This window comes from Fonsecaea multimorphosa (assembly GCF_000836435.1).
Source record: "Fonsecaea multimorphosa CBS 102226 unplaced genomic scaffold supercont1.34, whole genome shotgun sequence".
In the NCBI taxonomy this organism is placed as follows: Eukaryota; Fungi; Ascomycota; class Eurotiomycetes; order Chaetothyriales; family Herpotrichiellaceae; genus Fonsecaea; species Fonsecaea multimorphosa.
In genome coordinates this window covers 233589-255179 of record NW_015971668.1, presented here as the reverse complement: position 1 = coordinate 255179, position 21591 = coordinate 233589, and the positions used below count along the sequence as shown (strand labels likewise).

Sequence of the window (21591 nt, the reverse complement as noted above, 5' to 3'; positions counted from 1 at the left end):
TACGCCTTTGACGCCGTCCTCATCTCCGCCTTTCTCGCGGGTATCAAGAGAAGCACTGGTCTCACGTACGTACACCGGCATCCCAGGCTTTGCTCGCGCACCCTCTTCCCTTTCCTTCTGCCGAACAGAGTGGCCCATACAGAGGCTGGCTAGGGGAGACCGCGGATGCTGTGCTCAATACGAATGCAGCGGGAGTTTCCAGTGTTCATTCTTACTATCTCAAACTCACTGATTCTGATATCTGACACAACAGACCAACCAGTGTCAAAGCCTCGTCTCTCGGCGAAAGCAAAGAACTGCAAACCTGGGTCGACCGTTATCTTGGCGTGGGCGAATGGGTGATGGACCAGAGTGTTGCCTTCATGGGCAGTAGCAGTTGGTTCGAACGGAGGCGATGAACGCAGCGGAACCTGAAAACACTTTCCCTGAGTGGTGGATCATACAAAAAGCTGTGTACAAAGAGGAAATCCCATGTGCAGCCGAAAAGCAGGAGGTGGTATGGTTTTCCCAAGAGTATACAAGGAGGCTCCAAGAAAGGGAGAGTAGCATGGCTATCCGGCGTCAAGGGTGAGAAAGTTGGGATCCTTCCGGGCCTTGGAAGAGAGTAGGACACGCGGTGGGAGTGCATGGGTGTCTTTCTGGTCAATTGGATTATGCCTTGGAATTCCTTCTTGCGATACACTCAACTCCTCGGGTTATCGAATTGTTTACGCTAGGTCAAATTCACACGAGATATCATGCTTTGTTGCTGTGCTGACTGGCCAGGGCTTCTCAGCCATCCCGTTGCTCTGGAATTTCGTCCCAAACACTAGACCATTGATGGAGCGCAATAACAACACATTCTAAAAGCACACAGTGCGCTCTATCCGCAGAAAGCTGCGAACAACCGACTCTCTCCTCTCATTTGCGACAGGGGAAACCGACGCTATCCATGCTGTGAAACAACCATATCTATCATCCAGCATCATATTAACAATAATTATTCCCAGCCAACCAATTCTGCGTGTTAAGATATGCCCAATCTTCCTCAGAAATTGATTTGAACCTTTGTTTGTTTTCTCTGCATTATCCATGCCCTCCACGGAAAGTGTCGTCGATCAACCGGTCGATGTCAATTCTCTGGTAGAAGGAGATATGGCCATAGGGCACCCAGTACTGGGCCAATGTGTTTGGCGAAATCATGATGAGGTGAGAGGGGATGAATTCATCTGCACACCGTGTTTCGGCAAGTGTTAGCCAACTTAAAGTCGCCCTCGAAAATATGTGTATGGACGAATCCCTCAAAATTGAGCGAGCATAAGGGGATGCGAGATATTGCCACGAATAGGAAATAGAAGCGTCCGTGAAGAAAGGATACAAGGCCAGATATTCTCCTTGGAAACTCACCATTCTGGAATCCCCGGGAGGCGACGTGGCCCCTGCTCCTCACCACTCTCGCACCCCTAAACGGGTGTTCCTCTGCAATTCTGATCAATCCGCCGTGGCCAATGTCGTCCGCCACAAAGGTGTACTCTCCTCTCGGGACGTGCGGATCTCCCGTCAGTTTGACCGCCTCGATGGAGCCCTTGTAGATGCCTTCTTCTTCGTACATTGCCATCATGTCGCGTTGGTATTGTGACTGGGATTGAGATAGTTGTTCGTCTGTCTGTTCAGCGAGCAGCTGTCCTTCCATTTCTGCCTCGTCCAGACCCGCACCCTCACCCTCGGCAGGTAAACCAATAAGCTCTCTCAAATAGGCGTCCGTAGGCCGACGCTGGGGCAGCTCGGGGCCTTTCTCCGATTGCATGACCAGCAGGAATTCGCATCCATGGCCTGCATAGTCGCCTACGAAGATACCTTGATATGGCTTTTCCTTTGTCGGCGTGTACAGCGCCGGGTCGATCGTACTCCACGTCGAGACTTCTTCACCTATCCGAATCCCAAAGTGTGCCATACCCGTCGAAAACTGACTCCAATGCCTCAACCGGAACGTCGTTTGTGAAATCTGATCGTATTTTTGCGGTTTATGCCCGGAGCCCCGGAATTTATCGGCGCTGGCGGCACGCACACGAGGCATATTGGGGATTGTCCTCGGTGGCCAGAGAGCCATGGATTTGTCCTGTAGATGTGGAGGGATGTCCTTGCTCAAGAAGAACGAGGCGGACGTATTGTGCCCCGGCCGCCCAACCGTCATCTTGATCTCGGCTTCCCACCAGCCTTGGCGAGTGTTGAAGGGGACAATGTCGTGCGGGAGTTTGAGGATCGGGTCGTCCAACCAAAGATGCACTCGGGGTTTGAAGTTGTGGATCACCACACCGGGTTCATAGGGCCAGAGAACTCCCATTGAGGGAGTCCTCTCGGCCAACAGGCGGTATCCTTCAATGCAGCCTCGCCGCGGGTCGAAATGGCAGATCATGACGCGGCCGATGTGCGGTTCATCGGAGATCCAGATCTTATTTCGGGGCACGAACCAGTATGGATGGTGCGTAATGTACAAATCGCGAAACGATGATGAAGGGTACGGGTCTGGGCGAAAGTCTTGTGGAGGGATATTCGGACGGAGTAGGTTGGCCCAGAGAGAATCGTCCGAGGCCAACTCTCGTAGCCGGCGACAACAGCGAGAGAGTGAGACGAGCGACTGACATGGCAGATAGCAGAGGATTTGATTCAGAATCTCCGAGGGGAGTCGTGCCAGCGCTGCTTTCTGATGGCCCAGCGAGTTGGTGGTTGTCATGGAGGTGGTATATGCGGCCTCCATTCCGTCCATGTTGCTACTTTATGTTGTCTGGAATGCCGGATTCGATAACCCCGTGGCTCTGGTGGTAGAACCAGGGATATTACCGACCATTTAGTATCGTCGATGTTGAAGGAGGTAAAGGCAGAAGGGAATACTTGGGTAGGTAATGAAGGAACGTGGAAAATCGACCATTACGCGGTCACCATGAACATCATTTTCGGAGAAGTCGTCAACACTGACTCAACAGGCTGAAGCTTGATTCCTACTTTCACCCCGCCTTTTTGCGACCAATGCCCATCTTCCTGCCGCAGCTTTGGGCTTTTTTATTCTTGAGCTGACAAGCACGCGATCTGGAAAGCCGAATCTGGATTGGAAGAAAAAGCCGATGGAGAACTCGACTGGTGTCGAGGTCTTGACTGATCAGGAAGGTGAGAAGCAAGCAGGCCGCCCGTCAAAGGCTACCGAGATCGGACGCCCCGCCAGGTCTGGAGTGTCGGCATTGTCTTGATAAAGATACGATGTGAAGGCTAGAGAAAGGTAAGGTTTAAATGCAGGAGATTTTATACATGCTGTACGAGGGCAGATCGCAAAGCATAAACGAAGTATTCTTTACAGTGCTGTCGCATCGATCTTCCCCTCTTCGCTCGTCGAGTCCGCCATAAGATGGATCTTTCACTGTTCCTCACCTCAGCGCCACATCTCGACCGAGCCATGCTTCTACTTCCTCGAACCTCAAGACGTCTGACTGGAAGGGTTTCTCGTATCGCAGAGATGACGTCCAGAGTGTGTCTCTGGTCCGTCACACGATTGTCCGTCTCCATCGTTTTGAGGTCGGCGAAGTCTGCAAATGCTCGGTAATAAGCCGGTGACAGCCACTTGAACCTGTGGCCGAACTGCGTACGCCGACCAACAGACTTTTGCACCAGGACACCATGCTTCTGTGGCAAAGCCATCCTGGCTTCAAGCCCACTGCGAGACTCCCTCAGCGTGGAATTCGCCTCCTTATCTTGTTCAAGGCCCTTGAAATCTATTTCTGCTTTTGAAAAATGGCCTTCAGCCCCGGCTTCTCGTCTCGGTAGATTCTTGCTTCTGCGCTTGCAGTGAGTCATCTTCTCGCCAGATATCTCGCTCCAATTGTTGTAGACTATAGGGTTTGATGTTCGGGTCTTTTGGCGGATCAGGAATCAGAAATTTCCCAATAACTTCACCAAACACTCTCGTAAGAAAGACTTGTCGATTTTTGCGGTCCTCGTTCATCGTCACGCTGTACTTGAAAAGATCTTCGGCATACAAGTCCGTCAACTTCGCTTCTTGGAGAGCTGCTCTTGCCGCTAGCTCTCGCTCATGAGGAGGATACTCATGCAAGGGCTTTTTCATCTTGTCCTCCATCGCTTTAGGTAGGGCCATTTGCTCCAGTGTTGGGGCAGGTCGAGTGGGATTGAACAGCGACGAAAGAGGCGGAATGGGCTGGTTGTTTCGTTTTGCCTCATCGACCTCGGCCTCGTAGTCCATCATCCTGTGATACAACTTGTCGGCGTGCATCTGGATCTTTTCCTCGTCCTCGGCAGAACTGGTCGCGCTCGTCATGTATCCCAAAGCTTGCAGGAATTTGGCCTGCAATGTATAGCAGCGGTTGAAGGCCTTTGTCTCCTCATGGCACATGGTCATTCTTCCACGTAATCTGTCCGCCACGTTGCCGCCCTTGAAGCAGATTTGTTGCATCTCCTCCTCGAATGCGCAGTTCTCCAGCGCAGCCTTGTGTATGGATTGATTTCTGTCTTTTCTTGCCGAGAGTACTCTCTCAACAGGCGTCGAGGTAGCTGCGGTGATCTCGTCCTGAGGAATGTAAGTCTTCCAGATGTGTTTGTATCGGCCATCTTGAAATAGCGACTCTTTTGGCAAAGGTCTGTCCTCAGGAGGTTGTGCCGGTTCTGAAATAGTCTGCTCTGACGGCTTGACGCTAGGAGCGAGTTTTTCGGAGGGCTCTGATGGTTCGACAGGAGCTTCGGCTGGGACATATGGACGGGGTTGTTGCTCTTTCAAGAATTGCTTCAGATCGTCGTCGAGGGCTTTTGCGGGATCATTTTGGTTGCTCCTCCCTCCCCAGAACCACCCCATTTCTCTGCAGAAGTGTCTGAGCTTTTTCAGAATATGTGTGAGAGAAGAGGACCCATGATCACCACCCGACCTCTGTAGCTTGTACTGCCATGCGCGAGAACACCCACTGAATTTTGAGCAGCAGTCGGATTGACCTTCAAGAAATCATTTCTCCGCAGCTTAACGGCAAACACCGCACCGCACCAAGCTCACCCTATTTGGGATTGCAGGTGACGCCGCCCTATGTGACCTTGGGCTTTGGAGTAAAGGGGCTGTCGGCCCGCCCATGTTTGGAACAATTTGTTCTCTCTTAGAAAAGGTGAAATCTTCCAAAGTTCTTCTCCATGTACTTGCTCCAGCTACTGTGTGAACTTCATACAGGTTACCTCTGCAGGTCGTCCTTAGATGGAGAATTCATACATCTCAGCCGATACACTCGGCCTTTCCCAAGTTTTGATATAGAATTGTTGCTGCTGACGTGTTTTCCCCAGGGGTCACCACTCTGGAGTAGAAGTATGTTTCTTTTCTGACGGTTCAGAGGGTAGTTTGAGCAGGTAGACGACACCAGGCAAGCGGCATTGCGCCGCGTTTCCAAAAGACCAGGTGCTTCTACCAGTTCTGTCCGAGAGTGGACAGGGTTCCCGTCCGGGTGCGAACGGCCAGCACTCGATTAGTCGAATGTTGCAGTTCTAAGCTGTACACAAGCCGGGCGCGGATTTGGTCAGGTCAAGTACTCAAGGACAGAGCCTTCGAGGCTAGCTGAGACTGTGCCTATCTGGTTGGGTTTTGAAATAGAAAACCAAAGAGTGTCTGTAGAATTTGTCCAAGGGCTCCAAGTGGACAAGTCCAACAATGATAAGAATACAACGATCACAGCAACAGATATCCTTCAAACTCTCCGCGCATCTCGGTCGAGGTTTCTTCAAGGCATCTGATCCAACTGCTGGGCGCCAGGGACAGGGGAAATATAGTCTCGACGCCGGGTCACAAAAAGCTCCGCGACGATGGAGATATTGGTCTGCTCGAGACTTCCCGCCTTGATCAAGGTCAGACCCGCCATTCCCTGGGGCTGTGCATACAGATTGCTTCCACAGTCTGTGTAATTTTGTCAGAATCGATGATATACTAGCCACGGCTGAGCTCACCCAGCAGCAGCAGCAGCATCAGGGGAACTCACCTCCACAGAAAAAATGATAATTAGGTTTCCCAGAAACCACAGCGAGGCGCTGCCACGCTTTCGGCGTGCCCTTGGTGAGGGAGAAGTTCGATGTGGGAACCGCCACGTTGGTCGAGAATGCGCTGCCGGCCCATTTCTGGCAATCGGTACAATGGCACAATGCGGTCATTGCGGGTTCACCTGGAGAGTTTGGAGATCGCAATAAGTTGAGCTGTCTCGCATGAGGCGATGCAGTAAGGAGAGTCTCTGTGACATACCAGAGTATTGGAAGGCAATCCTGCCACATTCGCAACTTCCAGAGCCGGGCATGGTTCAAAATCGTAGACTTCAAACCACGAACTTAGTATCTGGTCTCGAGTTTGCACGTAGAGTTCTTTATGTGTCGAGGTGTGGTGGACTTCTCACCTGGGGAAGATGGCTCAATATATACTCTCTTGCTTAGACCTGGAGCCTGTGATGTTATGTCTTGTGAGTTGAAAGTCCGGTTTGCAACGTGGAATGACAATGGGTCGCTTTACCCCATCGACAATGTCACCGACTTCATCCCGGTTCGCCAAATGCTTTATTTCAAATACTGGTTGAATGCTTTTGTCGGCTGCGACTGACCTCGTCCCGCGTTTAGGAACAACTGCTGGATTACTCACCTGGGAAGTGCCCGAGCCGCCTTCGGCTCTTCCAAATACTACATATTTAAAGGCAGGAACTGGCGAGTAAGATGTGAGTAGGCGAACATCTTGTAGTCCATCGAAGTGCGGGAATGTATTGAATCTCAGCCACGTGCCCGAAGATGCCCTGATCTCACGACAGGAGGAAAAGACCGGTGTGCTCAAAGATGATAACTCAAAGGCAATCTTCATAGTCAGACCAGGGGAATGCCCGCTCGCTGCGCAAAGTCAACATCAAAGTTGTGAGAGATGGAGAAGACTTGTAGAAGTGATGACGGATCATGGACAAATCGCGTTAGCTGCGGACTTATTTCGAGGTTCTGGTGGAGACGCAATGAAGGTATGTTGGCCTACCTTGTATACTACTTGCAGAGGACAACTGTTCAACACGGGCATTAGTCTCACGAACATCAGAGGCCACAATCGTAAGAGGGAATCCTGTTATGCATACATATGTAGTATGTGCATAGACTATACGAGTACGTGTCGGCACACAATCGCCGGACACTACTTGTTCAGCTAGTCATTCCCAACAGCTTTTTTATTATAGATTCCTAGCCTGCAAAGATGATCCTTCTCTTTTACCAGGTCTTGCTTTTAGTCTCTAGCCCCACGAGTTTATCTAAAGCACCAATTGTAGAATGGAGACTGTAGATAGCGGTGCCAAAAGATCAAGATTTGTATAATGCGTCCCTATATCTCCGCCCTGAACGATAGTCTATTTTGTAGGTAAAGCGACCGGAACGCGCGAAACAATGGGAAGCAATGTTGGAAGGTGGAAACCTGCGGATGGATTCGAGGCTCGGTTAAATGTCGAGATGTGTGCGATGCTGATTTACCTCGGTTTGGGACGCGAGGCTACAAAAGCAGCGCAGCGGCGACCGCTCCAATTGCCAGGCCTGCCATTGAGCCCTCGACCCGAGAAGCAGCGCCCGTGAAGGAAGAAGACGCGGAAGTAGTAGATGCCCCATTCTGGGTCGCCGTTGCAGTGGCTGTTGCAGCAGCAGAGGCCGCCCCATTCGAACCAGATGCGAGCGAACCAGTTTCAGCAGCTACGGAAGTGCCACCGGGGCTGCTGGATTCCGTGGCAGAAGCACTGCCGGCGCTTGGGGTAGTTGATGATCCGGAGCCGTTGTGCCAAGTTGAGGTGCTGTTGCTGCCTTTGGAGGAAGTAGCCGGCGTCGAGGAGTTGGATGATGAGGTGGATGTGTAGCCTGCGGTCGAGTTACAGGCAAGATTGTAGAGGGGTTGACCATTGTTGCTGACGCCAAACGATGGTGAAGCGCCTTCGTCATTAAGGATGTACCACCAGAAATCGATGCCGCGGTTTTCGAGGGCACAAGCAACTGCTTGCCAGTATTCTTCGGCGGCGTCTACACCAGGGACAGCGAGATTCGAGGTAGGTCCAGAGACTGGGTAGCCAGTCTCGGTGATCCAGATTGGCTTCCCTTGGGCGACTGCGGCAACTCTGTCGTAGGCCTGGAAGAAAAGGAAGCCTTCGTTGTCGATGCCGTTGGAATCGGTGGTCTGGAAGTAGGGGTATTCGTCGAGACCTAGGAAATCACAGTTTGAGATGACTTCGGCATTGGAACCATTGACATAAACATTCCAGGTGTCAACATGACCAACGGGCTTAGAACCAAGAGCGGTGCCCTGGATGGCGCTTCTAACTTGGCCAATGTAACTGACCAGCACATCGGGCGATTGACCCACGCCGCTGTTGGCAGCAATGCCAGTAGGCGAGATCCGGTAGAGGTCCTCACTGCCCACCGAAATGCCGACAACCAAGTCGGCCCAAGCGGAGCCGTACTGGGAGATGGCAGATTGGAGAGCACTGAGTTCGTTGTTGAAGGTGTCTTGATCTTCTGACGCCCAGAGGCCCAGCAGGAGGGTCGTGTTGGTATCAAGAGCAGCCTGGAAAGCAGAACTGGGGGTGTTGGTCGTCCCTTCCTGAATCATAGTATACAATCTTGCACTGGTAAAGTCACTGGTGCCAGCCAGAGACGCAGCAGTCTTGAATTGGCTCACAAAGGAATCGTAGGTTTGACCTTGAGAGGCATAATTGAACCCCTTCACGGCGGCGAGGGCAGTGGACGCGCCACCGAGGACTGCAAGGAGCGAGCTCTTCATGTTGGTAAGGGGGCAGCAAGGGGAATTCGTTCAAATAAACGTCAAGGAAGGTATGCAAAAGAAGGTGGTGCAAAATGAATGAATGACTGACTGAATCTGGCAAGCAAAGGGCAATGAGGGTGAATCAACAAAAGAATGAAGAAAAGGCGCAGATGAGGGAAAATTCAGACCAGGGAGAAAATGAGGTGCGCGTTCTTATTTACACATTCTTGATCAATATATTCAGCCGACAATCCACATGCAATCCACATGCAATCCACATGTGGGGGAGGGTCAGGGGGCTGACTTAGTCTGAGACGTTCAAGTGGTTCGCCTGGCCGGTACCTGCATCATGTGGCGCCGGTGGCGTGCCTATCAAGCGACGCCACCGTCCGGCTCCGTGCTTTGAAACTCCGGGTACGAGGATAGGTATGTTGTGAGTGGCCAGGCTTTGCTGGGGACGAGAGAAAGGCGTTGATCAAAGTATTGGGGCTGTATGGTAATTTGTGGTTGACAACCAGGCAGGTATAGGTATACCTAAAAGAGGGTGTCAGACAGGTATCAACAGCCTATTCCTGCCGGGGTAAAAGTGCCCATAGGTGTATAAGGTGTATTGCAACCAGTCAGATCTGTCTAGATATCGCACAAATTCACATGGTGCTCACCTGCAGTTGTTGGGGGTTCATATAAATGTACCGAGTACAAAGTAGCGTGACGGTACCTCCATATTAGGTACCTAGGTAGGTATTTATTATATGCCGTCAGACAACAGTCCATCAACGTAGTATACGCCAAGACGCAACGGCTCCACAGTACTACCCTCGCTACCTACCTAGTAGGCACCTGGCTCGCTAGGTAGTACTATTCAAGTTGTTGACGCGTGTCGGCGCGCCCAGAACATCGTCCCGCAACCCCGTTGGATTCTCCAGGCCTCGATCGTCATCATCTATTGTCTTCGCAAGAAAGCACAGTCCTCGTTTCTCGCCTCGCATATACATTGGCGGCACGGATCTTCCAGGCCTCAATGGTCTCTACCAATTCCCATGGCGTCTGACAGTCGGCAAGATCGGGCGCTGATGCGCCAGCGTGGTGCAGGGTTTGTTTACTTTGCTTAAACAGTGTAATCAAAGTCAATGCTGACAATCCTAGATCCCGCGCCGTTGCAACTGCTGATTTTGGTATCAGTTTTGGTCTGGGGGACAACAGGCTGGAGCGTCAACAGATGCGACAAAGGGGTGCTGGGTATGCTAACCCTACATCCGGTCTGACTCTCTCTAATATCCCGTGCTCAGGTCTCGGAAAATTGACAATGTCGACTTTGGAATTTCCTTTCCGACTCCAGCACAGCGTTCGCACACAAAGACACCCCAGTCTCGAAGGTCTACTTTGCGCCAGTCGTCGCATACGCCAGCTAGACGAAGCCGAGAACCCACGTCCGCAAGATCTACCAGACGAAACTCGAGCAGACAGAACTCGGCTCAACCTACGGCGCCCGCGCCTGAGCCGGAAGTACTTGCACCGCACGATGGGCCCATAGGAGCGAATATTCGATCTAGCAAAAGAAGGAAGATATCCCCAGCTGTTGTTACACCAACTCCACAACCTCCAACTGTTCTGCCCAGGCCAATGCCTACAACCCGAGCTTCGGTAAGGCGAAATTCCACCCCGATGTTCACAATTGCGGAAGACGACGATGCCCGCGTGCCTCCCTCCGTAAGTCAGGCCGGAGAACATTCGCAGACATCGCCCTTGTTCGTGCCGGAGGGCGAGTACGAGAAGGAGAATGAGACGCCCAACACTATAGGCTCAAAGACAAACCCAATGGATTGGGATTTGCAGACTACAAAGAGCGGGCGAATTCTTGCTCCGTTCATACTGGACGAAGACGTCACTGAATCTGCGTCGGCAGCTACAGGACTGGATGGTGAAGGGACGCGTCAGCGGGTGATGAATAACGATACATTACCAGACTCAGATGTGCCCGGTTCTTCTAGACAGCCAAAACGGCGAAAACGGAAGCCCCGTCCTTTCGTGCGCAGGAAGCGTCGTTCATCTAATCAGAATCAGTTGGTTGACACATCAAAGGAACGCTCGCCTGCTGCTGTTTCTTCTCGAACCCCGGTCGTGGAAATCCCATCATTTGGGACCCAGCCTCTGGCGGATCGGATCACCAAGTATAGTAAGCTTGCGAGAATGAGGAACATGAGAGGAGTGACTCCTGTCTCCGACCGAGAACAAACCCCGAACCAAGGAGAGGAGGAGGATGAGTCGTACGTTGAACAGAGCTCTTCTGAAGCAGAGACGCCTGCTGCAAGCATGAAGAGCAAGAGAAAGACTCGCCAACAGATCTCCCAAAATGGTTCGGCCGAAGTTTCTAAGAGCAACAAAGGCAGACCGACCTTCCCTATTCTCACTCATCGACTGGCCAGTGTCTCGATTTTGCCAACCATCAACGAAGAAGGTGAAGCCTCAATGGGAGATGCACTCCCTGATGTTGCGAATCATCGAAATCACCCAAATGTGGTGGACGTGCTCGCGCAGATCTGTCGCGAGACAATCTCGAACGCAATTGACCGTCTGGCTGAAACTGAACAGCCCAATAAACGGATATCGCTCAACAACAAACGGAGCGCCCTCGAAGCATTCGGAAAAGACCTTGATGACGAATTGTTCGCCATGTCCGAGGCTGTAGAGAACCGCTTCGACCTGGAAGCCCGCGTTCGAAAGACTAAGCGGGAGAAAGCAGCACTGCAAACGGAATATATCGAGTTAAGGAAGGAGCGCGAACAGGTTGCATTAAAGTGTGACGCGCTCAGACGACGGCATTGGCAATGCGAAGAGTCTACAAGGGAGAAGTGGACGCTCAGTGAGGCGGCTCGGCGCGTGGAGCAGGAGATGGACAGAAATCCAGACGCCGATGATGAAAGTATCGAGTTCCTTATACGAAGCGTGACAGCGAGCAGCAGTGCATCGGGACATGGTATCTTGGATAAGGTCATGTCGTTCAATGCCCAGTTGGAGAATATGGCATTGTTTCTGGAAAGAGGCAATGTTGCTTGATGTTGTTATTGATGATGTGTCATGAGGTTAACAATCTGAAAAGAATGGTCATGGATGGCTGATGGCTATGCTTCTAACGGACCCGTGGTTCGATGCATGGCTTGTTTTTACAGTTCATGCTCGTCAGAGCAGGATTTTGGGTACCATTATACAAGGGCGTAACCACGATACGCTGAAACGATGAAAATAATGACAATAAACGAGTTCCACACAGACCCAAAGAATAACTCTGCTTTGCCTCCTCTCTCTGTCCCCAATATAGGGCAGCATAAGTAGTTGCGGGAGAGGGACATTTTAGCCACTGCCTTGGGGAAATACCCTTGTAGCGATCCATCCATCTGTGCCTCCATGGCGACCCGCGTAGAGGAGGGGAATCTATCGTTATTTCAAAGACTAGACTTCATCTATTAGTGGGAGCTGCAAAGGAAACAAGTTCATCTGGAACACGAATCTCGTTCCCTGACAAGGCTGACAACGGTTCCGATAACGGAGACCGTGGGGGTTCAGCCTCGTGCCAAAGCTTCTCCAATGGGGGAATATTTTCTTCTCCGCTTCGCGCGTCCAGGAACAGCACCTTCTTCCCTTCAAAGAAGTCTCGCTGTAGATATGGCAGGCCGAACGTTACGGATAGGTATGCTTCCCTTCTTCTTTCTACCAGAATTTCCAGATCTTCATGCTGACATGCGCACCAATGAACAGGATTGATCCCCGGTGATGGGATCGGCCGTGAAGTAATTCCGGTAGGAATCGCACTCGTCTCCCACCTCTCCTGCACATTACCTACTCAGTTCCAAGCCATATTCATGTTTTAATCCTCAAGCTTGCAGGCCGGTAAACGCATTCTTGAGTCACTCCCTTCGTCGCTCGGCTTGAAATTCTCCTTTGTCGACCTCGACGCCGGCTTCGACTGCTTCAAGCGCACGGGAACTGCCCTGCCAGATAAAACGGTTGAGACGCTGCAGAAAGAATGTGACGGCGCCTTGTTTGGGGCTGTGAGGTGAGCAAGCGAAGGAAGAGTCCATGCATTGCATATCTACATCCTTGAAAAGAATGACCACTACATACCGTCTCCCTTCCTGCGTGTTGCGCACAAGCCTCGCTTTCAAAACCCACCCAACTAATCTGCCTCTGTCCAAAACAGCTCCCCTACAACCAAAGTCCAAGGGTACACGTCCCCGATCGTGGCCCTGCGCAAGAAACTGTCCCTCTACGCCAACGTGCGGCCATGTAAAACCACCCTCTCCCCGGCCTTTTCATCGCCCGTCCCGCACCCGATCGACATGGTCATCGTGCGCGAAAACACCGAGGACCTCTATGTCAAGGAAGAAAAGACGTACAGCGACGGTGAAGGGGGAGAGATCGCAGAAGCCATCAAGAGGATATCGAGCAAAGCGAGCTGGCGGATCGCCAACATTGCAGGCGAGATCGCCCTGCGGCGACAGCGGATGAGGGAACAACAACAACAGGGCTCGCAAAAGCAAGGCATGGTGACAATCACACATAAGTCGAACGTCCTCTCCCAAACAGACGGCCTCTTCCGCTCCACGGCACGGGAATGCCTCTCGCAACCACAATTCTCCTCCCTCAAGATCGAGGAGCAAATCGTCGACAGCATGGTGTACAAACTGTTCCTGCAACCACAGTACTACGACGTGATCGTCGCGCCGAACCTGTACGGGGATTTATTGAGTGACGGCGCCGCCGCGCTCGTGGGGTCTCTGGGGCTCGTGCCCAGTGCAAATGTTGGCGAAGGCATCATCATCGGCGAACCCTGTCACGGATCCGCCCCAGACATCGAGGGCAAGGGCATCGCCAACCCGATCGCCACCATCCGGAGCGTGGGCGTCATGCTCGAGTTTTTGGACCTGCCCGACGCCGCCCAGCTCGTGTACAACGCGGTGGATGCCTCCTTGGGAGAGGGCAAGTTTGTCTCTCCCGATCTGGGCGGCAAGGCCACGACGGACGAGGTGGTGGAGGACATTGTCAAGAGGCTTTAGCCCTAGCTCCTTGTAGTAGAAGGTGCTGAAGAAATAGCCATTGAAAGAAAAAGGATGGCTCAAAACTGCGAGCAGCGAGAGAGTTTGAACCACGGCGGCGTTATATGTCTGTCTACTTCATTTGGACATGGTCGCATCCAAGGCCCTCCTTTTTCGGGGAGGATATGTAGAAGGGAATGGACCTAGAACCAACAAAAGTTACCAAAGTTCAGGCAGATCACAGCTTCGTGGGAGATGTTTCCTAGTATATAGCCGTCCCCAGGGTACCTACATAGGTAGACAGAGTCAGGCGACGAAGGGGTTGGAAGCAGCTTTTATCTAAGACGTCTTCAACTCGACTGCTTTGGGTCAAATCAATGGCAACTTAAGATCTAGAGAGCGAGCAGGGCTCGCAACGGCATCAAAAAAAGGAAAAAAATACTAGGCCTCATATTGAACCGGTTCTGCGGACGGTGTATCATAAACATGTATGACATTAATAGCTATACATTCCCACTGACTGAGTCATGATCTCCTGCCAGTCAACCCCGTTTCCGGGGGCTTCAAATATAGAAGTGCACATCGTCCGTGGGAATCGCCATTCGATCTGGCCCTGCGCCGCCTTTCTCGGTGACTCAACACCAAAAACGAAGTGAAGTCAGGGACGAGTGCTCTATTCATATGCATCGACGTTCCAAAATCCAACAATTCAATCCCCTCATTACTGCTTCTTCGTCGCGAGCTGTCCTTGATCCTTGTCGAACGCAGCGTATGTGACTTGTAAACTGGCCACGCCGGAAATGGCAACATACAAGATCGTTAAGAGGAGGAAGCCGACGAGGTAGCCCATGAAGATCCCTGCACGAACAGGTCAGCCAGAACGCGAGGCCAAGTTTGAGCCACGAATAAAGGTAGAGAGAAGACAGCGAGGGGGAAACGCACCTGGACCGAAAAATTGATACTTATCAAACAACGGCCCGTCGATCATGGTCTGGTTATTCCCGGTCTTGTTGGCCGACGCATGCACACCGAGATCTCGCTTCAGATCAATATGCATGCTCTCTTGTATTTGAGAATCCATGTCATATTCCGCGGCGTCTTTTCCGTCCGCTCCTTGAGCAACCAATATGCCGTCCTGTGTGCGGCTTGTAGTGTATAGCACAGTGTAGTTCTGCGTCGGTAGGAGGTCTAGCACTGAAGCGAGGAATGCGTCGTTCGATGAGAGGTTGTCGACTCTGTTTGAGCCAGTTGATGGCGCCGGGAGGACAAGTTCGAGCAGACGCGGTGACGGGCTCAACTCCTTGGTCGGAATACCTCCTCCTTCTTTCGAGGCGTCGATGGAAGTGACCGAGACGCCACATTTCGTTTTCAGGACGTCTACCCATGCAGAGCTGTCTAGGCGACCGAACACGTCCGGAATGGTCAAGCTGCTCCGAACAGCCGATCCTTTCGCCTGGGAAGGCGACAATGCTCTTGCGAGTAAGGGTGTGGATCTCTTGGAATTGGAGTAGTCTTTGGCAGACACTCCTGGTTGCGACACAAGGATGTAGTAGTCGGAAGGGCACGAGGAGAGAGTCAATGCGATCTCGGAGGTCAGTAGGGGTGCGGATTGAACGTGGGAGGTCGTTGCTAGAAGTCTATATGTAGAAAAGGACAATGATCAGTTTGAGGTGTGCCTGGACTTCGAGATGGTGGGTGTGCAAACGTACTCGGAGGTTGAGAACATGAAGAATGGCGTGGAATCGAGATAACCATGGGCGCATTCAGCGGCCAGCGCCAGAGCGCACAGCCGAATGAGACGCATGGCGCTGAGGGGGGGCTGAGGATTTATCTTTGTTGCAGCAGTTCAACGGAGGCAAGGTCTTTGAAGCTTTGATATGATGCTATGGGGAGCGCAACCTGCATCTGGAGTTCTCCCGCTTCATCGTATATCCAGAGCAGCAGCTGACAGCCAATCGGAGAAGTCTATATCTTGGCGCTTTTGTGACGTTTGCAGTGGCTGATAAGGCTGGATGGACATGGCGACAAATTTTCCCACTGAGCTCGACTTCAATCTTGTGCTACTACTTCCAATCTCGTTCCTCTGTTCTGCGACCCGTAGGCTTCAGTCACGAAGTTGATCATGACAGCAGTGTGAATATCTCAATCCCGATACTGACTCACCAATAGCAGTAAGACTAGAGTGGTTGATGCTCCCTGAAGACTTTATCGGCTTCGCTCTTGGGAACCTCTGTTTGTTCCAATCCCACTTGAGGTACGTATGGTCTCTGAACGTTGCCCTTCAGTGTGTCCTCTTTACACGAAAAGCACTCAAGGAAAAACAATCGTATGATGATACAACTTCTAGCTGATTCACTTATTTTGGTCGAGACCATTAATCGGTCAATGCGAATACCTCTTTTCTTTCCCCTTCTGAGATTCATTCCTTTCTGATCCATTTCGAGCACCGCCGTCACCGGTTCAAATTTGCTGACTCTTTGCCAATATTAGGAATTGTACAAGTAGAATTGGTCAAAGATCCGAAACGGTTTCGGACCTCTGTGCAAAGGCTTATATGATTGACCTTGCGTGCCTTTCCATAGCGAGAAAACCACCTTTAACATCTCCAATCCATCCCCACTTCTTTTTCCGCACGGCTCCTTGTTCAGCTGCTGCTTCAGATTCGACCTTTTCTATCAGTTTCTGTGCTGCGATTTGACTGTCGTTTCCGCGCTGGCAGACGAAGTATACCGACGGATACTGTTGATCTTCGCCAGTATCGTCTCCTGTCTCTCTTGCTGGACTCGGCGGTATCTCATTAGATTGGCCCTTGGGCTTCGTGGGATAGCTGTCATGCCTTCTAGTCACAGGGATATGCGACTCCTGATTAACCAACCCTTCATCTGGTCCCAGGTCAGGCAGGGGATCTCCTGTCTCTCGCGCTGGGGTCGGAGGTATTTGATCAGATTGGCCGCTTGGCTTCGTGGGGAAGCTGTCTTGTCTCCTAGTCACAGGAATATGTGACTCCGGATTAATCATCCCTCCATCTGGCCCCATATCAGGAGCGGGGTCGGGGCCTGTCTCCCTCGCTGGGGTTGGTGGTATTTGATCGGATTGGCCCCTTGGCCTCGTAGGGTAGCTTTCGTGCCTTCTAGTCACTGGGATGTGTGACTCCTGATCGATCAACCCTCCATCAGGTCCCATATCAGGAGGCGGATTGGGCTCCAGCTCAGATTCAAGAACACCAAAGGCTTGGCTTCCGTGCCTCAGAATCTGCGAGATTGGGATATTGACACTGTCCCGAACCTTCGGACCGAGCTCGTATTCGTGCTCTTCACGCACGTCGACCACAATAGGCTTGCCTTTCCGTCTGCCAGTTTGATCTTGTTGTGCTTCCGCCTCGGCATGCTCCCGTAGAAAGTCTCTTGCGTGGATTCTATTGTTGTCGCTGAGCAGCGTGACATCCTCAAGAACACCACAAAATGCCTGATAGTCCACTCTACCGTGAGAGATCACTTCTGCTGTGATCTTGCTCAGACCTTTAGTTGTCAGAGCCTCGTCATCGCCGCATGCGACACAATCCTTCCGCCGGCCTCGCATGCCGATTGTGCGGAACATACTTCGTGGATCGGCGGCGTAGGTGTTGTACAGGAGCATAGTGTGTTGTCTCTCTTGGCCCGGCGTTCCCCCTAAAGCTCTTGTGTTATCCACACTTTGTCCTGCTGTGGTTTGAGGAGAGAGGTGTCCGCCGCTGGTGATGATCTTGATAGCCTCTCCAGCCATCAAAGTCCCTATCACCCCGACAACAGGGCCTAGGATCCCTATCTCGCTGCACCCTCGTACTGTCTCCGGGGCTGGCGGACGAGGAAAGACACAACGATAGCAAGGGCCCTTTTCGTTTCCCTCCGAAGGAGTGGGAGGGGAATTGAGGACAATGAGCATTCCCTCAGCTCTCTGTGCAGCCCCACTAACAAGCACTTTCTGCAGCACCACGCACGCATCCGAGATTAGATAGCGCGTTGCAGGATTATCTGTGCAGTCGAGCACAAGGTCATAGTGTGACACGATGTCCAGAATATTGCTCGCGCTGGCGGGTTCCTCATGGCAGACGTAGACGATATCTGGGTTCAGCTCTCGACATCTCGTAACCGCGGACTGGACTTTACTCTGCCCGGAGCGTGCAGCAGATTCGGTGTGGACAATTTGACGGTGGAGATTGCTGAGTTCCACATTGTCACCGTCCATAAGACCCAATGTGCCAATTCCTGCGCCGGCAAGGTACAGTGCCGCAGGTGAACCGAGCCCGCCCAGTCCAATGATAAGGACTTTGGAGGCCAGTAGAGATTCTTGGCCGCGGAGCCGGACTTGAGGAACGAGCATTTGGCGATTGTACCTGCCAGAAGCGAGGGATGGAGCAGGGAGAAGAGGAGACGGAGATGAATGGGTTTTCGGTCGGGAGGGTAAAGAGGTGGATTGTTCTTCATGATGCATTCCTTCTATACCTGGCCCTGAGCGGACATTGGGATCCGACATGTTCACCGTTTTAGTCTCCGATATTTCTGCAGATTGGGCATCAATCGGAGGCGGCGGATTGGCCTTGGGCGAGGACATAGACCTAGCTAGACCTCAGTCAATGATCCGCTGAAGTCAAAAAATAAAAGAGCACGAAATAAAACACGAGTATTCATTTATCAAGTCTCTGGTCTGGTTGCCAGTAGCGCTTGATCGTCTTATCACCTGACGCCTAGGCGTTTGTCTTCCTGCAGGGACCAATCGCCTATCCCTGAGGTGGCTATATTCATACATAGCCCAATAGATCATAGCACTCAGCCCATCCCTTCTCGTTGGTGGGTATCATGTCATACTTGTAGGGCAACACCGAGATCCCTCCGGTGGTCCCGGCCAGAGTTCTGCCAGTTTCGGCAAAACAAATTTCCCGGCTTCGCGAAGAAAAACACATGCAGAGATATTTGCGTCGGACTTACTCGTCTTCTGGTTCGATCAGGTCGGGGAGATTCTCAACCTTCTCCTTGCCTTCCAGGATGTCGTATACAGCACTAAGTAGAGGAAAGTCTCTCTCCATTCCCTTGTGCTTGAGGAATTTGTTTACTTCATGGGCAGTCAATGCTCCTTGCAGCTTCTGGCCGTTCAGCTCCCTGTCCTGAATTTCGTCGATTGATTTGCCCTCTTGGATACTCATTTTTGCGCACCGAAAGTTGCGGCCACCAGAACACGAGGTGATCAAATCTGCAACTCCCGCCGATTCGACAGTGAAAGTGTCAGATTGAATCGTGTGGGGGAAGAATCGGTTTCCGAACTCTCTCATCTCCAGGAGACCAATTCGCATGACTGCTGCCTTGGCATTGTCGCCCCAGCCCAAACCATCGACCCAGCCGGCAGCCACAGCGACGACGTTCTTCAAAGCACCACCGAGGGAGACGCCAGCCACATCAGAGACTACCCGCACGTGGAAGTACCGACGGTGGAACAGTTTCTTCAATGTGTCATGGTCGATCGAGTGATATTCGGCAGGGAGTGGTTTGAGCTGGACCTTTGATGGTTTGCCCGAGACATCCTTATGTACCAATTTTGTCAAATCAACATGGCTGGAAGCGGGACTAGGACCTTGAGATGTGGCGGGTGTAGGTGATTGTGAGTCCATCAATGGCGGGTCATATGCCACTGTGGTTTCACTGAACTTCTCTTGCGCCACTTCGCTGGCGATATTTGCTCCAGACAAGGCACCGCAGTATATTCCCAGTTCCTCTCCGATAGTCTCGGAAAACAAGCTGATGGAGGATTCGTGGACATTGACACCTTTGATGCACGAGATGCCTCGAGCGAAGGGTAGGATATGGCCACGGAGCTGTTTGCATAGGTTGAGAATAAATTGGTGAGGCAGATTGAAAATCAAAATGGTAGAGTTCTTGACCGAGTCGACCAGGCTAGGATTGGCAACGACGTTATGAGGTAGAGCAATTCCAGGAAGGTATTTAACATTCTCGTGGAAGGTATTGATGAGAGTTGAAAGCTTGTGTTTCCCTTTGCTGAACTCGGAGGATTCGTCGTAGTGTTTTGATTTCTTGTCCAATTCGACCTCCTCTTCATACACCCACATCTGCACCTCCCGTTCGAACAGCTCGGGGTGTTCTAGAGTGTTTTCTCCAACAACTTTCGCAATAGTCGATCCCCTGTCTGCGTCAGTGAAGATCTCGTGAAGGAGACATAGTCATTACCAGTTTCCGGAACCGACAACGGTGATTTTGTGTTTCTTTGCAAAAGGTGTCAGAGCAGACATCTTCACCCGAAGCCCGTCCATAGTGACGGGGCTGCTGTGTCTTGGAACGGCCGAGAGCAAATGCGAGGGAACGAGAAGTTTAGAGAACCGAAGAAACAAAGGCGGGCGAGAAGGCAACAGCATCCAGTGCTGGAAAGCCGCGAGAACGGGGTTTCAAAAGCAATTCCCGTTGCGAATTTTGGTGAGTGGTGGGCTTGACGCAAAAGGATTTGGGCAAAATGTTGGTCAATTCAACATCTCGCGTGACGCAGGAACATGTCATAAGGGGAAAGGCTCACTGAAGTTAATCAGTCCAGCTGATCTTTTACTGCCCGGTAGTGGGGGGAATCAGAGCTCCACCAGGCCAACGATTTCTTTTTCTAAGGCTGAGGGGTGCCTAGCTCGTGCCTACCACTAGGTACAGGTTAGGTGCCTCGGGTGCTAGGGGTGCTAGTGACTCAGGCTCCAAGAGTCTCGAACAACCTGACAGGCACTGACGTACCCCCGCGCTTGCTTATCGATAAGGAGGGCATGCCTGCGCTAACATCACGACCACCACCCGATCCAATACAAGTTTCGCCCCATTGCCATCTTCCTGGAAGCCTCGAGTGATGCAGTGCCTTTTGCCCGTGGGAGCTGTGTGAGACCGCACGACGGAGTCTGGCTCGGCTGTCAGATGCCTCTCCTCCATTCCGAACCCATTTGCAGCTCATAAGAATGCCGGATGTCGGGCCGCACCTCGGTCTGTCACCTTCGACCGCTCTGGTCATCGACATATCTTGGGGCTATGGGAATGCTTGACAGCCAATGTCTCAATTAGCCATTGAGCAGCCCTTTCATCTTCCGCTTCTCAACAGCGAGGTGATAAGGCTCGTAGGCCTGCAACCTGGAGTGGGCGACTCCTCTGTCTCGCTATGTCCTTTGATCGCCGAACCAGGCCATCATCCTGACTACGAGGTCATCTCCTATGTCTGGGGTGACCCAGCCCAAACAGTTCCGATTCTTTGCAATGGGAGATCTCTTACCATCACCGTCACTCTCAATGTAGACTTCAAGAGATTTAGGTACTCAGACGGATCCCGAATCCTTTCAGCCGACGCTGTATCCACCAACAAACGGCATGAGGACGAAGCCATCACGTTGCATTTATTGGTAAAGGGAACAGGTCTGCAACAAGAGTGCTTGTACTTTTTGAGGAGGATCTGAATGGAGACGCAGTAAACGTCTCTTTTCTTGTGAGAGAATATACTGCTTTCATGTCGAAATACAAATCTTTGCACGACGTGCCAATCATGTTAGCTGATGATCATGCTCTTGATGATCCATGATGGAAGACACTATCGAGAATCTACCACTTGCCATGGGCCGATGGATGTCATGCCGGGTGAAGAAGGACCATGTATATGTCCTTTCGGGACATCCCTTGGGTCATGTTGGGTCTTGCGAGGATTTGATTGTAAAATCAGCCTACAACAAGACAGACGAAGACGTTTACCTTGATCGGGAAGAAGCTGAGAAGAGACCACGGGCTTCAG

At 51.8% G+C, this 21591-nt stretch overlaps 9 protein-coding genes across 9 annotated transcripts; 2 read left to right on the top strand and 7 right to left on the bottom strand.

Moving 5' to 3' along the window:
• Positions 1 to 1065: 1065 nt before the first annotated feature.
• Positions 1066 to 2746, bottom strand: Z520_10998 (uncharacterized protein; the record flags this gene model as incomplete). The annotated part of the gene is made up of 2 exons (XM_016781489.1): positions 1066 to 1208; positions 1387 to 2746. 2 exons carry the CDS (start codon positions 2744 to 2746, stop codon positions 1066 to 1068), a joined length of 1503 nt encoding a protein of 500 aa, XP_016627478.1.
• A 1023-nt stretch (positions 2747 to 3769) lies between these two features.
• Positions 3770 to 4834, bottom strand: Z520_10997 (uncharacterized protein; the record flags this gene model as incomplete). The annotated part of the gene is made up of 1 exon (XM_016781488.1): positions 3770 to 4834. The coding sequence occupies one exon, from the start codon at positions 4832 to 4834 to the stop codon at positions 3770 to 3772; it is 1065 nt and encodes a 354-aa protein (XP_016627477.1).
• A 901-nt stretch (positions 4835 to 5735) lies between these two features.
• Positions 5736 to 6159, bottom strand: Z520_10996 (uncharacterized protein; the record flags this gene model as incomplete). Its single annotated transcript, XM_016781487.1, has 2 exons — positions 5736 to 5908; positions 5991 to 6159. 2 exons carry the CDS (start codon positions 6157 to 6159, stop codon positions 5736 to 5738), a joined length of 342 nt encoding a protein of 113 aa, XP_016627476.1.
• Positions 6160 to 7513: 1354 nt separating this feature from the next.
• Positions 7514 to 8785, bottom strand: Z520_10995 (uncharacterized protein; the record flags this gene model as incomplete). Its single annotated transcript, XM_016781486.1, has 1 exon — positions 7514 to 8785. One exon carries the CDS (start codon positions 8783 to 8785, stop codon positions 7514 to 7516), a length of 1272 nt encoding a protein of 423 aa, XP_016627475.1.
• A 1022-nt stretch (positions 8786 to 9807) lies between these two features.
• Z520_10994 (uncharacterized protein) lies at positions 9808 to 11824 on the top strand (the record flags this gene model as incomplete). Its single annotated transcript, XM_016781485.1, has 3 exons — positions 9808 to 9860; positions 9914 to 10006; positions 10057 to 11824. 3 exons carry the CDS (start codon positions 9808 to 9810, stop codon positions 11822 to 11824), a joined length of 1914 nt encoding a protein of 637 aa, XP_016627474.1.
• Positions 11825 to 12430: 606 nt separating this feature from the next.
• Z520_10993 (uncharacterized protein) lies at positions 12431 to 13821 on the top strand (the record flags this gene model as incomplete). The annotated part of the gene is made up of 4 exons (XM_016781484.1): positions 12431 to 12455; positions 12524 to 12564; positions 12652 to 12821; positions 12966 to 13821. 4 exons carry the CDS (start codon positions 12431 to 12433, stop codon positions 13819 to 13821), a joined length of 1092 nt encoding a protein of 363 aa, XP_016627473.1.
• A 700-nt stretch (positions 13822 to 14521) lies between these two features.
• Z520_10992 (uncharacterized protein) lies at positions 14522 to 15604 on the bottom strand (the record flags this gene model as incomplete). The annotated part of the gene is made up of 3 exons (XM_016781483.1): positions 14522 to 14658; positions 14743 to 15437; positions 15510 to 15604. The coding sequence occupies 3 exons, from the start codon at positions 15602 to 15604 to the stop codon at positions 14522 to 14524; spliced, it is 927 nt and encodes a 308-aa protein (XP_016627472.1).
• A 746-nt stretch (positions 15605 to 16350) lies between these two features.
• On the bottom strand, positions 16351 to 18312 carry Z520_10991 (uncharacterized protein; the record flags this gene model as incomplete). Its single annotated transcript, XM_016781482.1, has 1 exon — positions 16351 to 18312. One exon carries the CDS (start codon positions 18310 to 18312, stop codon positions 16351 to 16353), a length of 1962 nt encoding a protein of 653 aa, XP_016627471.1.
• Positions 18313 to 18760: 448 nt separating this feature from the next.
• On the bottom strand, positions 18761 to 20098 carry Z520_10990 (uncharacterized protein; the record flags this gene model as incomplete). The annotated part of the gene is made up of 2 exons (XM_016781481.1): positions 18761 to 19970; positions 20016 to 20098. 2 exons carry the CDS (start codon positions 20096 to 20098, stop codon positions 18761 to 18763), a joined length of 1293 nt encoding a protein of 430 aa, XP_016627470.1.
• Positions 20099 to 21591: the final 1493 nt, after the last annotated feature.